The sequence below is a fragment of the Phalacrocorax carbo genome, chromosome 12 (genome assembly GCF_963921805.1).
Source record: "Phalacrocorax carbo chromosome 12, bPhaCar2.1, whole genome shotgun sequence".
Classification (NCBI taxonomy): domain Eukaryota; kingdom Metazoa; phylum Chordata; class Aves; order Suliformes; family Phalacrocoracidae; genus Phalacrocorax; species Phalacrocorax carbo.
The window spans coordinates 9,390,855-9,407,064 of record NC_087524.1 but is presented as its reverse complement, the minus strand read 5'-3'; the positions used below and the strand labels follow the sequence as shown (position 1 = coordinate 9,407,064).

General features: G+C 44.6%; 1 protein-coding gene across 4 annotated transcripts in view; it reads left to right on the top strand.

Moving 5' to 3' along the window:
- SH3PXD2A (SH3 and PX domains 2A) overlaps positions 1-13,854 on the top strand; it is a 270,198-nt gene extending 256,344 nt beyond the window's left edge. For all 4 annotated transcript variants that reach the window (XM_064464085.1, XM_064464087.1, XM_064464088.1 and 1 more), the window contains one exon: positions 110-13,854. In XM_064464085.1, coding sequence (XP_064320155.1) covers positions 110-2,005 — 1,896 coding nt within the window. In that variant the 3' untranslated portion in view covers positions 2,006-13,854. The remainder of the gene's footprint in view (positions 1-109) is intronic.
- The last annotated feature ends 2,356 nt before the right edge of the window (positions 13,855-16,210 follow it).

Sequence of the window (16,210 nt, the reverse complement as noted above, 5' to 3'; positions counted from 1 at the left end):
GCTGGAAAAATTGTAATATTTGGCTATTGCAGGGGACTGGATTGAAAGGGAAGGAATGGAAAGCAATTGGTTGAGATTTTTGTCTGATATGTTCCTTGTCATCTCCTAGGTTATAGAAAAGAATTCTGGTGGCTGGTGGTACGTGCAGATTGGAGAGAAGGAAGGATGGGCTCCAGCATCTTACATTGACAAGAGGAAGAAGCCAAATTTAAACAGGAGAACCAGTACTTTAACCCGCCCAAAAGTTCCTCCCCCAGCACCTCCCAGCAAACCAAAAGACTCTGAAGAAGGAACAACTCCTGGAACAGTTTCTTCAGGAGATACCCAGGACTCTCCCCACAAGCTGAAATACGAAGAACCTGAGTATGATGTGCCTGCCTTTGGCTTTGAATCGGAGTGTGAAGTGAGTGAAAGTCATCGCGAAGAGGGGACTCCTGAAAAACGACTGTTTCAGCCCCTTAAGCCCTCTCCTGTGTCATCACTTCAGAAAGCAAAGTTCAAAGTAGGAGAGTCTTCAGAAGATGTTGCTCATGAAGAAGAGACCATCTATGAGAACGAGGGATTCAGGCGTTATGTGGAAGATGCTTTGTCCAATAAGGAGTCTAGTGGAGACTCTGATTCTCAGAAAAGCTCCTCCCTCTCCTTGATCCGAAGGAATTCTCCATGTTCCAGCTCTCCTAAATCATCACTTGTGAAGCTCAAGACTGACAAAAACATCCAGCCGGATCTTGGAAAATGTCACTATTCCAGGAGCGAGGAGACAAAACCAAGGTCAGCTTCAGATGTTGGCTTGCGTAGCATGCCAAGAACAGGCATGAAGAAAGAGCCTGGACAGAGTCCTTCCATTAGAGCAAAGCCAATTGTTAGGCCCAAACCCTTTCTGAACAAGGCAGACTCTCAGAGCCAAGAAAAGATGGATATCAGCACTTTAAGGCGTCAGCTGAGGCCAACTGGGCAGCTCAGAGGTGGACTTAAAGGTTCGAGAAGTGAAGAGTCAGAGAGCCCCCCACACACAGCTTCTGAGAACCGAGACGATCCTGTTAGGAGGAGCTCAGCTGACCTCATTACAGCTCCTTCCCGTGGCATTTTCTGCTCTAGCCATCCAGCCAAAACTGAGCAAGAAAGTGACTCCAGATGTTTCTATGTGACCACTGACTCATACCAAAAGGTACAGGATTCTGAAATTTGCTTCCCAGCAGGAGTAGAAGTGGAAGTGCTGGAAAAGCAAGCCAGTGGGTGGTGGTACCTGAAATACGGAGACATGGAAGGCTGGGCCCCTTCCCATTATTTGGCTCTCCCTGATAACCAGCAAGAAACCACATCAGCAGAGACTGATGCCTCATTTGCCAGGAACAGGAAAAATGAAAACAAGTCAAACAGTTTAGAGAAGATAGAGAAGCGGGTTCAGGCTTTGAACACCATCAACCAGAGCAAACGCGCAACACCACCCATCCCAAGCAAGCCACCTGGTGGTTTTTCAAAGCCATCAGGACCAGTCAAAATGAGGAATGGTGTGAGGCAACTTGCCGTCCGTCCGCAGTCAGTGTTTGTGTCTCCACCACCAAAGGATAACAATCTGTCATGTTCCTTGCGCAGAAATGAGTCTTTAACAACTACAGATCATCTTAGGACCGCCCGTCGGAATTCCTCCTTCAGCAACGCATGGTCACAGCCTGGTGACGCTAAGGGAAAGCAGCCTGAGCGGTCAGGTACAGAGGGCTCAGAGACCACCTCCAACCTCCCTACCCAGAGGAATGGGATTCCTGTGTCCACAGTCAGGCCAAAGCCCATTGAGAAATCCCAGTTCATCCACAACAATCTCAAGGACATCTATGTTTCCATTGCAGACTATGAAGGAGATGAGGAGACTGCAGGGTTTCAGGAAGGTGTCTGCATGGAGGTCCTCGAAAGGAACCCAAATGGCTGGTGGTACTGCCAGATCATGAATGGTGTGAAGCCATTCAAAGGCTGGGTGCCCTCAAATTACTTGGAGAAAAAGAACTAATATTGCAATATCTCTAACCTCCCTAATTTATACTGTTCCTGCTGTGTATGTGTGGAAAAAAGAATTGCTACACAAAAAGACGTTTCCCTGTGCTCCAGTTTTTGTACAAAGGGACAAAGGAGTCTATGCTGAGGACAAATCTGCCAGAGGTTTGTGGGGTTAACATGTTGTAAGCAACTATAAGGAAGATGCAGCATAGTCAAATGCCTTTTTGTGAAGTTGTTAATAATCTTGTATGTGTAACAGGGTATGACATCCCATCTTTCCCATTACTGATAGGAAACCAAATGTGTGCCTTTTGTGAGAGAGAAATACACATGCATCTACTTGGGGAGTTTTGTGCCAAACTCTGTTTTACAATCTTGGCTCCCTTTCTCCTCATTCTTGTCCGTACATGGAATACCCAAGAGTTTTGGATGCATTTCCACAGCTTACAGTGAGAAGTAAATGGAAGTTTCTGAAACAGAGAAGGACTCTAATCCTTTGGAGATGTTCACTTTTTTCTTACTGTTCTCAACAGTTGGTTGGTCCAGAGTTGGAGCCTTTTCGTCATGGAGAGATTTGGTCTCTGACTTCAGCTATGTTTTGTTGTTACTGCTAACTCACCGGAAAAGGCAATCAGGTGGTGTTGATTGGGGGCTTTTTGTTTTCCTGTCTTGTTCCTTGAGTTGGGATTTCGGGTGTGCTGGGGCAGTGATGCCTACTGGTGCTTGTAAAAACAAATCTACAAACCCCATGCTTAAGCACATCAATAACTTTGTAGGCTCCATATTTGGTTCTGTGCCTGACTCCTGCCAGGTGATGTCGGTTGATTCTCTTTTCAGCGTTGGGTTTCTCAAAACTTGTCATAATATCAAAACGTACAAAAGTCCCTTGAGACACTAAAGACAAAGCTGTCAAATGTTACTTCTGTTTTTGCGATCTGGTCCAAATCCAAGTGTGCTGACTGCTGGCAGGGCTCACCAAAGTATTAGTTAGAAATACCCGTAACCTTCTGCAACATTGGTGTTTACAATGAGGGGAAAAAAAAAGCCATCAAACTCAGTCTGCACATCCTTAATTTGTATATTTTGGGGTAATTGCTTTTCTGTGTTTTGTTTTTGTCTTTTCTGTGCATTCTGGGCTATTTTATTTTTTTGTCTTATTTTACCAGAAGAGACTTAGAACTGAAGTAGGAGCCAAATATGTGTTTCTGTTCCCACTTGAATCCAAAAAGTACATTTGTACTGGAAAGCGTGCCTAGGCTTCTCAGACTCAGAGGTTTTATATCAAAGCAATTGGGTCTACAGTGCATCTAACCAAGAAGCTGCCTCTTCTAGTTCCGTTTCTGTTGGCCTTTCTTAACTCATGCTTTGAAACGTGGCACACAGTGGGGTAGCATGGTGGGAAATGGAAGAGGCATCCTTTGGAAAACGCTAGGTATGTGGAGTTATTGGTGAGGTAGCCAACTGTTGTACTGTAAACATCATTGGCTAAATCCCTACTGTACTTGAGGAAGTCATGCTTTGTTTTCAATGGCCTTGTTAATCACTCAAGATCAATATCTAGTTCCTTTAAATAATAGGCAGCATTGTAAATCTGTTTTAAGGGGGAGAGGGCAGACCATTTCACTACTGGTTTACACAAAATGATACATGCCCTTTTTTCCACCAGAGTTTCACACCAGTTTGGCTTGGAAGGTAAAGGTTATAAAGGCTTTAAAATAGCTGGGATCTAGGGGCTGAGTAAACAGCACAACAATGTAATGTGTTACTGGGGATGTTCCTCTGCCAAAAAAAATTACACAATTTATATGTTGTTCTTTTTTTTTTTTTTTTGTGGTTTGGGGTTTTTATTAATTTCCATGGTAACATTGAGAGAGTTGCCTACAGCTAACCTGACTGATGTCCTTTTGGTAGCTGAAACAACATCAAGGTGCCACAACTGGCTACAACAGTGCTGTGGTTGGAGCAGCTCTCTGCATCCAAGTGGGGAGGGAGGCTGTTTGGTTGGGAACCCTTTAAATTGTGGTGGCAGGAGAAGGAGGTGTATCTACACAACAGCTCATATCACAGTGTGCGGGGTCCTCTCTGTACCTTAATGTCTTACCATATAATATATATGTATATACCCAGTTAGCTACATCTTACTGGATGTGTATCTGAGGCATTGTGGCCCTGTCTCTCATACTTCTCCCCATTTTTAGTTGTACTAATATGGTAGCAGCCATAAGACTGCTGGAGCTGTTGTGAGATTATAATAGAAGTATTATATTCTTCTGCTGGACAGTATTAAATAGAGCAATACATAGAATTATCTGCTAGATTGCAGTACTAATAGTAGTAACTTAGTGACTCGTATTAATGTTATGATTTTTTTTAACAATAATGATGCGGAAGTGGTTCATTATTTTGAATTAATGCACTTTAACAATAAAAGAAACCAAAATGAAAGCCAATGCAGAGAACTAAGTGCATTATTTAAAGGTGCAGTATATAATTATCATTTCCTTGAAGCACATATTTATTAAGAATTAACTTATTATTTAAAATATTCTAAAGTTTTGTTTAAAGACATTCCCACTAGGTCATCTCTTTGGGGGGATGTAAAAGCACAGCTCCCAGATCTTCTGCATTGAGCCACTGAAATCTCTGAGTATGCTGTGGCGTGACATGATCCCCTACCCAGGGAGAGGAAAGCATCATGCAGACAGGACAGCCTGGACTACTATAAGTATTCGCACTTGCATCCAGAAAAGCAGAGCCCAGAGCACCTCTGAACTGCAGGAGTCCTTGCAGGGTTTGGGGTGGCAAAGCTGTTTTCAGCAGACAGTTGTGGTGCCTGGTTGCCGTGTGCCTTGTACGAGGCTGGTCCATGGTGGATGCAGGCTCAGGTTAGTGTGAGGGCTTCAGGATCTGCCTATGAAGCACAGGCCAGCTCTGTAACAGGCGTCGGTCTGTCCCACAGCTCCCTTTCCACCTTGCTGGCTCGCTTCTCCCGCTCTGGCTTTTGCAGGGAGGCAGTTTGCTGAGCCCCAGGCGGTGCAGGGGATGACACAGGGTGAAGGTGCCTGCAGTACTGTCAGGGTTTTCTCAAGCAGCAGCCCAGTGTCCCATGGCTAAATTGGTCCTTTATCCTATTTCAAAGGCTTCTTGACCCTCTGAGGAGAGGCCAGAGCCTGTAGGTGGGCTTGTAAAGCCAGGCTTCTGGCCTCCCTCCTCTCTCTGCCCCTACCTGCACCAGCGAAAAGGATAGGGAAAAATGACCTACTTAATGTTAGAAATGAACGTTGGCCACCGCCTGGCACGACAGGCGTCCTGTCTGGTGGGAAAGCTTTGATTTGGGTCTTTATCTGGTGGCTGTTTTGACTGCTTGTGTTTAAAAGGGCATTTTTAAAGCAAATACTTCCCAGTGCAGTTTTTCCCCCTCCCAACTTACCGTTGTCACAGCATCTCTCACTGATCTCTTTTTGATCCTTTCAACTGAGAGATATCAGGAAAATAATTATTTTTTCCATTGGTGAGCAGCTAGTTTTGGTCAGCTCCGCTGATATCAAAATAGCAAGCCCTTTCCACTGTTAGCTGCGAAAGAGAGTGGAAGGCCTTAAGCTAAGTCAGAAAACCTGCCTGTAGGGCAGGAAAACCTGGCAGGGTGCCTCGGAGGACAGTGTAGTGCTAGAAGTGTTTTAGCTCTTTTTCTAAAATGTTAATGTTTCCTTAAGCTTTATTTACTAAATTTGTCAGAACTGACACTGGATCAAGAGCAATATTTAAATGTAATTTACACCTCAGTGAACACTCAATGCAGAAATCAATAGTACTGTTTAAACTTCTCTTTTTCTGGTTTATTCGTGAACCAGATTGTAAGAGGGAGAGCTTTGCAGGGCTTGGGCAAAGCCATTCGCAGCTGAAGGGGGCCCTCCTCCGGGGGGAGAGGCGGCTGCTGTCACCGCGTTGCTCTCACCCGCTGTCCGTGCTTTCCAAAAAGTCTTGAATTTGGACCAGCAGAAAATCCAAACTCCAATGACAGAGAACAAAATTTAAGAATGTGAAAATTGTGTCTTGCTGTATACTGCAACTTTAATAATAATGAGCACTTCTGAGTTCGTTATTGAGGTTTATATAATGCCTGAAAAGTTTAATTGCTGGTTTCCCTTGTCTCCCCTTTCAAAATACTTTCTCATAATAGCAGGAGTAATACATTTGTGTTGGCAGCCCTTCCTCGTGGGAGGCAATTCCTGTTAATTGTTTTAGCTCTCACGCCTTGCAATGGGTGGGTGTAGTCATACGTACCAGTCCTTTGCAAGCCAAACATTTCAAGATAAAAGATATGATGGGCGCGTGCGCGTGCCAGGATACTTAAGTGATGTGTTGACAAGAAGTTTTTAAATCAATGTGTACAGTAATAGCAAATACACGCTAATGTAAGGTTGAAACTGGCTCACAGTTAGACTCTTAAAAATGGAATTTCATGTCTGCACGGGTATAGCTAAAAAATGGATTTGGCCCTTGTGGATACACACCCCAAAGACTCCTTCCATTATGATGCTATAAAGTTTGACGAAGGCATTATATAATTGTTTTCATCACCTTCAGATCTTAATGAATCGTATTTTATTGTAATATATATTCATTGCTTTCCTCAGTTAAAAAGAAAGTTACTGCTTTTATCTTGTAAGAAAAACAAGGGAATTTGATAAAGCATTCATTATTTTTCATATTACTAGTATTAACAGAATAGAACTAGTACTATTTAATTTTAGATCTTCATAGCTAGCTTGTCAATAACTCATATTTTCCTGTGTTGTATCCTACTAATTTTTTCTATTTTTTCCCAAATACTCTGCATTCTTGAGGAAAAACAAATCCAGTGAGTGGATAAGTGCAATATTCATAGAATAAACAGGCCCCTCATCCAGGACTTGGAGTGGAATGTGCAGTGTGAAATGTTCACAATTCTCTATTCATGCACTCTTAGAGGAAGGGGAAATGCAGGGGAGGGGGCAGCTGGATGAAAACAGGACCCTTTGGTAGGTAGGGACTGATAGCTGGGGTAGTTTCGGGTGGGAGTGGCTGCTTTTTGTTAAAGAAGCATCACCTGTTACTGGAAGTATAAGGATTATGCAGCATGTTGCCAGGATTATGTATAGAACGTGCATTAACATTCTTATCAATACGGGACTTCTGATCTATGCTTGAAACACTCTGTATGTCATCCATGCATGGTACTGTCTTCTGGTATGTCTCTGCTGGTCACATACTCTGTTATGCTTCAGAATCGATGATAACCTCAGAAGGGAAAATACTTCTGCTGGTGCAGTCCCAAGTTTTGATACTGTATTGTTAGTTGTATTTATTGCAAGAGCTATGGGCATGTTTTTACAGGTCCTCATTTCTCTTTCTTTCCTTATTGTTAACCTGAGAAAAAAAGTCCCCATTTTTATCTGGGTTAGTTCTCACCTGCAGAATTTCACAGCTGATTTGGGTATTGATTTCATATTTCTCGGCTTGCAAAGGCTGATCACTCAGGTCCAAAATAAAGTTGGGCAGAAACTTTGCTCTTCAAAAGAGGCTTTGTCTTAAATTCTTTTTGAATGGAAGGAGAACTTCCATCTGTCCAAAATAATGTGACTTTCCAGGTAGCAGCAAAATCTACTGCCTTTGAAAAACTGGACTGTTTTTGTAAGATGCAAGAGAAATGTGAAAGCCAGAGCATTTGATTGTCTGAGCTCCGGGAAGTACATCTCCTGTGGCTCTAGTTCATGTCCCTGGAGAGGGAGCATACCTCAGCTTTCTGCTTAACTTTTGTCCTGCTGTTCTTAGGTTTGTCAAAAAGCCTTAGTATTACCAGAGACTTTGGCATTCAAACAAAAACTGAATTCTGCAGCTGTACTGAAATAGTATCAATTACATGTTTTTTGGAAAACCTCTAATACTTCACAAACGAATCTGGTTTTGAGGAGCCAACTTAATTCTTTCACATGCTCTTGTCTAAACTGGCAGGAAGTCCATGAGCATCAGTAGAGTTACACTCACAGAAGACTCGCAGTGGAGCAAAGCATCTTGCGGGCACTCAGCATGGACTATTTTCAGCAAAAGCAAGTGCTGCGTGCTCAGTTCTTACACCTCCCGAGGGTGCACAGGACCACTGAGCCTTGGTGCTGCCATGCCAGGATCCACTTCCCTGCAGGTCTTGCAGCTTTTCAAAACCAACTGGAGCTTTGCTGCTATTTGCTGGTGGCTTCCCATCACCGGCGGCTCCTTCTCTGGCAACTTCAGATGCTATTTAGCCATGTAGGCAAATGCTATGTATATGCAGTGTTTGATAGCTGCCAACAGTACCAATAGGGTCTGAGAGCAAATGTTTGTGTAAGTTATTATTTTTCATTTGCTTTTAGTTGCTTGGTAGAAACAGGGACCACCAATGCGGTGATGCATGGGGAATGTGTCTGCACATTGAACTGTTTGATGGCCTCTGCTAGCTCTGCCCAGTGCTTGTATTTCTCTTTCTCTCCCCCTGTGCTGCTCAGTAGTCATGTCTGTTGTGCGTGGCTGTAATTTTCAAATAAAGTACTGTATGTAGAGCCGGATCCGGAAGCCCCCGCAGTCAGTTGACTTTGGGTTGGGATGTAGGTTGCTGTTGCTGCTTTTCCTCCTCCGTCTTAGACCCAACTCAGAGCAAAGCACAGATGTCTGTAAAAAGTCACCAATAACTCTACTTTGGGGTGTCCGTTTTGTGGGGTGTGCATGCATTGCCAAGGGGGGGCGAGGGGATCTTTTTTTTCTTTCTTGGGTGCCCTCACATCAGGGCTAGGGCTCCGCAGCGATTCCTGGAGCGAAAGCTGTGCCACACCACCTGCGGACCTGACTGGTGTAGGCAGAACAAATTAGTTTCTCCCATTTTATAATGTCAGGGCTGGGCTGGTCCCATCAACAACAATGTTCTTCATTTGTTCTTGCATCAAGGTAGTGTTGATTCTAGTTGGAGAGTGCAATTTTTTTTTTGTTTTGTGTTTGTTTTTTTTAATAAATAAATTTGGTTTAAAGCTTCACACTGGTGTTCTACAGACCTGTTTTTGTCAGCATAAGCCACTACTGTCCTGAGTTGAGACTCCTGTTTGTTACTGAATCAAAACAATGGAAATTATGTTGTTAATTTGGAAAAAAATGAGGTAACTATATTGTCAGGAGAGGGATAGGTAAAATATGAGGGGAAAAAATGTTTCTAGTAAGGCCATAAATTATTGGGTCTGACACTGCAGGTGCTTTCTCTGTATAGATGGTTTTAATACATCACTGCTCTGTGTTAGGATTATTCATTACTGAGAAAAGTTGAGTTTCACACTCTGTGATACACTATGACAATCTGTAGCCTGAAGCCAATGATCCACCAAAGACAGACAGATATGGGTTATGTGTGTGTTTGTAGTTGAGGTGGTTTGTGCGTCTGGGAGTTTGCATTCACTGAGGTTCGGCTGATGGAGCAGGCAAGGGCACATGTCCCAGGCCTGCCTGCATTGGCCCTCTGTGAAACAACCCTGTGCTACTGGCACTTCTGGGAAAATGTTGGGTTTGGTGATCTTTCCCTGATGCTCAGGGTTATTTGGTTACAATGGTACCTGTCTTTCTTGGTCCTTGCTTGGTGGAAGAGAACAATAGAGGTGAGGGAAAACCATTTGGCACTGTAGGAGAATTTTTTAAATATAACATGTAATATTAAAATAAATATTTCCGGTTTTCTCCAGATATTCCCCTTCAAAGCTGTGTTAGTGACTCTGTATTTGATGTCTGGAACTTAAGCAACGTGGCAGCTTTCTCTGTACAAACAGTTCTTTTGTGGTTTGAGAGCCTGTTCTTGAACTGCTTCTGGGTCACCAGGGAAGTGGTAACAAACAAAATCCCATCACCCTTGGGGTTTAGACTAGGGGGACATCAAATTCTGTTCTGGCTCTGGGTCCCCCAAGCATCCACATTCAGTTTGTTTCCATCCCCTAGAAGCAGGATGGAAGAGAGTAGTGTAGTCACTGGAACTTAGCCTGTAGCAATTAGTAAACTGGAGCAAATGAAAAAGGAATTAAAAATAAACCTTTTAAAAAATGAAATATTCCACTGAATAGCTGACTTAACTATTTCCTGTCTTGGATTTTCGGGGGCAGAGGGGGGGAAGTTATAATTGTTTCCAGTCTCTAGGAGGAATTTTTCTGCACCATGCTGAATAGGCTTGCTGAAAAGACTTGCTCATTACTCATGGCGAGTTCAAACCCGGAGTATTGCAAAAGCAAAGTGCGTGTAGTGTTACAATGACTTTTTTGTACTGCGGGTCCAAACTGAGTATGGTGGGGTCAATAGTGCACAGAGTAGGTGCATTTCTGCTGTCTGGCTAACTTCACATTACATCAGTGCTGTTCCTTTATTGTGGGTTTAATTGCAGACAGCAGTACTCATTACTCTGCTTGCAATGTTTTGGAGGAATCAAGCAGATGAGCCTTCTCAGTTAAGACTCAATATCAAATTTCCGGTCAGGAGTAGTCTCGCCAGCAGTTTGATTGATTGGTGCTTAGGCTAAAGTTCAGATGCAGATAAGTCAAGGTGGGTGTTGAAAGCAGCTCAGCTGGACACACATATCTGTAGCTGTTGCCAGAGCTGTTAATTAGCCAAATTGTGTCTGGAAATGGTGGGCAGTCAATACTGGGAGCCTAAACCTGTTGTTGAATGAAGGCTGAAATCTGTTTGAGTAGTCATGCTCCCCTCTGCTGGCAGAGCAGTTGCACGGGTCTGGACTGGAAACTCCTGGGTTTTGCTGTCCAAAATCTGTATTTGACAAAAAATAAATTAAAAAAAATCCAGCTAGCCCTGGTCTAAGTGAGGTTTTGCAGTGGGCTTCCTGGGTGGTTGCTGTTCTTAATGTGACCTTGAATATTAGATGCTGTTGTCATTTCTGTGTTGGTGTAGTGCTCCATTTTCTAGTGGTTAGATGGTGGGAATATGTACCTGCTGGGAGCTTGGGAGAGTATGTCGGTGACCAGAGATAGAGAAATGTGTGGCTGGTCTTAGTGTGTGTGGTCAAGTTGGTGACATTTTTTTTTTTTTGGTCTTTTTTTGTTTGTTTTCTTTAACATGGGAACCATTCTGTCTGTCCTGCTTGGGAAAAGGTCTAGAAGTTAGTGTGGTTTCTGTTGTAGTATACATGAGAAGGAATAACTGAGAGCTTTTTGTTTTTTTCTTTTTAAGAGAGTTTATGGGCAGGAGTCTATTCAGTTTGTTTTGGGTTGCAAGTTAAGCCAAGAGAGGAAGAAAATGAGTCCGGGGAAACCTTTTTTTGTGGCAGCATCTTTGGACCATATGTTCTTGTGGCCTCCAGTCCAGCTTCACTGAAGGTAGTGGAGTGAATATTGTGCACTGTGCACATGTTAGGGCTTTTGGTCAAGTATTGATTCCTTCAGAGCTGACATGTATTTTGACATTCATGGTATCACTCCTTAATGTACCTATAGCAAATGTGAACTAGAGACAGTAACTGCAGCCTCATGCATTGTCCAATTTTTATTTCATGGACTTGAGATGGTGACCAGTTGGATAAAACTGTTTGTACAGTGAACAGCTCCTGCAAGGGTCCAGATGTGCTTGGGCCTCTGAGATGCTTTCCTAAAAAAGGAAATCATGTACATGATAGAAAATTTTGCCACTGTCAGTCATCCCAGTAAAACTGAAACTCAGAAAAATTACTTTTTTTTCTGCGCTTAACAGTACCTTTGCCACTGATGGCAAGAGTTACTGTTAATGAAAGGTTAGATGCTCCAATCCGTCTGAACTGGCACAAAACAGAAGACCTATTTGTGACCGGTCCCTGAGTCTGTGTGCAAACATGGCAGATTTGATGCAGATTAGAGTACTAGTTAACAAAGACAAGTAACTTCTCTACGGGCCAACACAAAAGATGCATTATCAGTGGGGAAAACATAGTTCTCCTTTTTGCCAAGTGACCCTGTAGAAATGTCCCTCAAGCTTTAGCACACATGCGCTGAGGACCTGTGATGATTAGCTGATACATACGGTACTGTGGGCCTGGTTCTGTGACTGGGACAATAGAAGTGCATTTCTGTCCCGGTGAGGATTAATGAAGTGGTCATAGCACAATGTTTTCATTGCTCTGGATTGGTCAGGGGTGGGCAGAACAGTTGTGCAAAACATTTATCTTCCCTCTAATCCACACTTACAGACTTTTCTTGTCTTTAGTGCCCTGTCCAAAACTAGTTCCAGAATGGTCATCGTGGTTATGCCATAGGCCAAGTGCAGTAGGTGGGGGTTGATTCAGCCTGTGTTTAATAACGTCACAGGTGTGGGTGATTAGGTCAGCATCTCGCTGCCCTGTGTGGGACAGGTACTCAAGATGCTGCCCTCTTCTCCATGAGCGCTGAACAGCCACGTGCCATGCCAAAGTGCTTGCTCAGAGAACTGCAAAACAGCATAAAGCAATTGAGGCTTGGAGGTTTTCCCTTAAAGCAGTGAAGTGAAAACAAATGTTTATTTGTGGGATTTTAATAATGTCTGTGCCTGTAAAGGTGAAAACTCTGCATGGGTGACTCAATGAGTGAGAAACACAAATTGTCTCAGGCAATTGTGCATGTGAAGATGGAGAGAAAAACTTCAGATTGCTGTGGCTAAAAGCAGATCTCAGCATTTCTCTTTAGGCATTTATTAGAGCTGGTATTATCTTGGATTGAACAGCATTTAATAATGGTTAATTAAGACTGCTCAAAAACTCCTGGAGGAAAAGAAATGACAAATTGGGTTCTGGATGCTTGTAGAGGAGAAAGTTGCAGTAAATGTAAAATATTGCTAGGTGCTTTATGAGCTTAATTTTTTTCCTAGGACTGTCACAGATCCTTGAGACTGTATCCTGGCCCACACTAGTGCTGTGGCACAGCAGCTACGTATAGACACCTCTGCAAAAATTCATAGCCATGCATCTCTGTATTGAAAAAGATGGGCCTAAAAAGGGCCTGGAGTAAATTATGCACAATAAGAGCTCCTGATTTGCATGATATGCTGAAATAACTTGCATTTAGGCAACTTCAGCCCCTTCTAGGTGTCTGCCATCACACACCCTGACAGCACGCAGGTGCTGCAGTCTGCTGGGCTTTGGGTGTCAAGTGCTAGTGCAAAGGAAGATGCAGGATGCACACTGTGATTGCCCTTCCTGTTCTTCAGCCATGCCTGAAGTCAGAGCTTTGCTAGGCCGGGGTAGAATCAGGCCCCTGGCACAGTGTTGCCCTGTCCCACGGGGCTGAACTCGGCTCTGCCAAGCGCTTTGAGTGATGTTCACTGGTGCTGTGCACTGCTGCACAGTGATGATGCTCTCCTGTCTGTGTGCGCAGTACCAGGGAGGTTGTGAGGGACTGCCAGAGTTTGAGGGCTGTTTTCCTAGTTATTAAAAATTCTTGCAATGTGAACCTCTAGTATTTTCAAAGACTCAGGCAAAAAGGACTTGCTAAACAGACTGTACCTGTCATCTCCCAGTTCATCGATTGCTTGGACCAAAGGTGGTGCTAAATCTGATCTTTGTCTGTAGTATTTATATTTTGTTTGACTTTTTTAAAGTGTTTGATAAAACAGATGCAGTGTCCTTCTTACATGAGAGATTTAGTCCCAGCTTGGGACATAGCAAAACTCAGTGGACCTTCAGGGTCCAGAATTGTTGCTTGTTAACATTTGAGCAGGCTTGCAGTGTTCAGGGGGGAGGTGGGAAAAGGGTACTCTATCTTCAAATGCTTGCAGACTGTAAGAATTGAATTGTGATTTTTTTTGTTTGTATTTTGTTTACATTGCCTCTTATGCCCTAAGGAAAAAATAAATTTTTGACCTTTTTAATTGTGATCCAGTTGGTTTATTTTGTTGGGGTGGGTTGTGTGTTTTTTTTTTTCAAATTTTTCAGTACTATTTTAACTCCACTGAATTTAGCTTTCTCAGAATAATTTACAACTTATGTGTGCACACAATTGCAAATTTCAGTTTAGGCTTAAATGGATAAAGAAGCTTCTCTTGCCCCCAGCCTTGAGTTGTTATTGTATGCTGTATTTTTGTCTCTTTTCTAATCCACAAAGTTTTATGGACTGCTCACTTCTGCCCTCAGACATGAAGACCTTTTTCCTGTGTTGAGCAAGGCCTTAAAGTTTAAACTCTGTCAGGATGTTTCTTGGAGAGGGATATGGCATCAGATCCAAAATAAGAAGAAAAGCATCCTCTTACATGAGTGGTCCTTTCGTTCTGTGATGAAAGGGTTGCTCTGCAAGTTGGGATGAGCCCCTGTGTGCAGGCTGCAGAGCAGGCTGTGCTTCAACATAGGATATTAAGGTCTGATCTTGCTAGGTGGCTGGGCCCTGATGACTCTTCTTGTCTGGTTGTGGAGGTGAGAGGCCCCAAATAGCTCAACAAGTAGTTCTTTGCTGTGTGAAGCAGCAGACAGGTAAAACAGAAGAGTTTTTCCTAATGGCTCCCTGCTCCTTATGCAGGACATCTTAGGCATGCAGAGAGCAGTAGATTTAGGGGATATAATGGAGGAGCAGCTTGTAATAGGGGATGTAATATTAAAGAGGAAACGAGGTTGTTTTCTAGCACTTAAGTCCCCAACTGGGCTATAGGAGCCCTCTGTGAAGTCTTGTCCACTTCTTCATTGTCTGTTAGCAGTTTGCAAATCTGCAGGTAAAGGGGGTCATGCTGAGTGCCTGGCTTCCACCTTGGTAAGCAGGATTGCAGAGGGGTGTTGGCTCTCACCAACTTTTTGTTCCTGCAGCATGAATGCATCCCTCATTTGAGCATGGGGATATGTCTTTGCTCCGTGATGTGGCAATCCTGCAGAGAAATGAGTCTCACCCAGGCCCTGAGATGAGCCAGCTCTCATCAGAGGCACACTTTGCTAACAATGCCCATGAGTGTTCCTCCATTCTGGTACATAGGCAGGTGATGCAGGAGGAGTCCTGCCCTCTGAAGGATGCTGGGAATTAGATCTGAGGCAGCACACAGTCCTTGGCATTTTAAGGCATAAACTTAGTGATAAGTGTGTCTGGGAACTGTGTCTCTTCCCCTGTGTGTAGAGCAAGCCAGCCAGCTTAGGGCTGAAAGGTTTTTTCTGGACTGGTGCAATAACCATATACTAATGTATTGCCATGTATATTGTAACCCACTGTTAATTGCGCCCTTCATTCACAGAATCACAGAATGGCAGGGGTTGGAAGGGACCTCTGGAGATCACCTCATCAAACCCCCTGCTGGAGCAGGCACCCCCAGAGCAGGGGGCACAGGGCGGGGTGTGAATGTCTCCAGGGAAGGGACCCCACAGCCTCCCTGGGCAGCCTGTGCCCCTGCTCTGGCACCCGCACAGGGAAGGGGTTTGTCCTCATGTTCAGGGGGAACTTCCCGTGTTCCAGCTTGTGCCCGTGGCCCCTTGGCCTGGCGTTGGGCACCACTGAAAAGAGCCCGGCCCCATCCTCTTGTATATAAATATCTGAAGGATATTTATATAAAGTATTGACAAGATCCCCCCTCAGCCTTTTCTCATGAGAGAGATGCTCCAGTCCCCTGATCATCTTTGTGATGTTCATTATTCTCTGAGGGCCACCACCAAAGCTGTGCTGTGCTCAGAATAAATTTCTCTGGTCCTACTTATGTGTAGTTGTAGAATTTGTGAAAAGGAATAAAATCGACCTCAGGAGAAGGGGCGGGGGGGGGGGGGGGGAAGCCATTAGCGGCTGCCGTGCCGCGCCGCGTACGGAGCACCAGGTGGCGATGCTGCACCAGCGCTGCAGCTCCTGGACCACTTTCGGAGCATCCTCCCTCCTTCCCCCAAGTCCCCCTCGCCCCCCGGGCGCTCCGTGGGCTCGGTCCCGCGGGCTGTGCCGCCGCCGGCCGGGGAGGGCCCGGGGGTGGCCCTGCCTGCCGTGCGGGTGGGCTGCCCTGTCGCTGGGGGCAGGACCGTGCCACGGTCTCGGTAGAGAATAGCTTGGGAGCGACGGTGAAATGGGAGATCTGGCTTGGATTTGGTGACGGTGACGGCATGGAGGGGCGGGTCGGCGCAGGGCGACTTCAGCGACGCTCAGCAGCGGGGGGCAGAGCTCGCTGGGGCTATTGCCTCTGGCGGCTGCCGGAGGGAGCGAACCGGCGGGGGCTGTCCGCGGGGAAGCGGGGGGGTACCTGCCCTGGTCGCTCTCGCTAGAGGGAGGTTTGACTT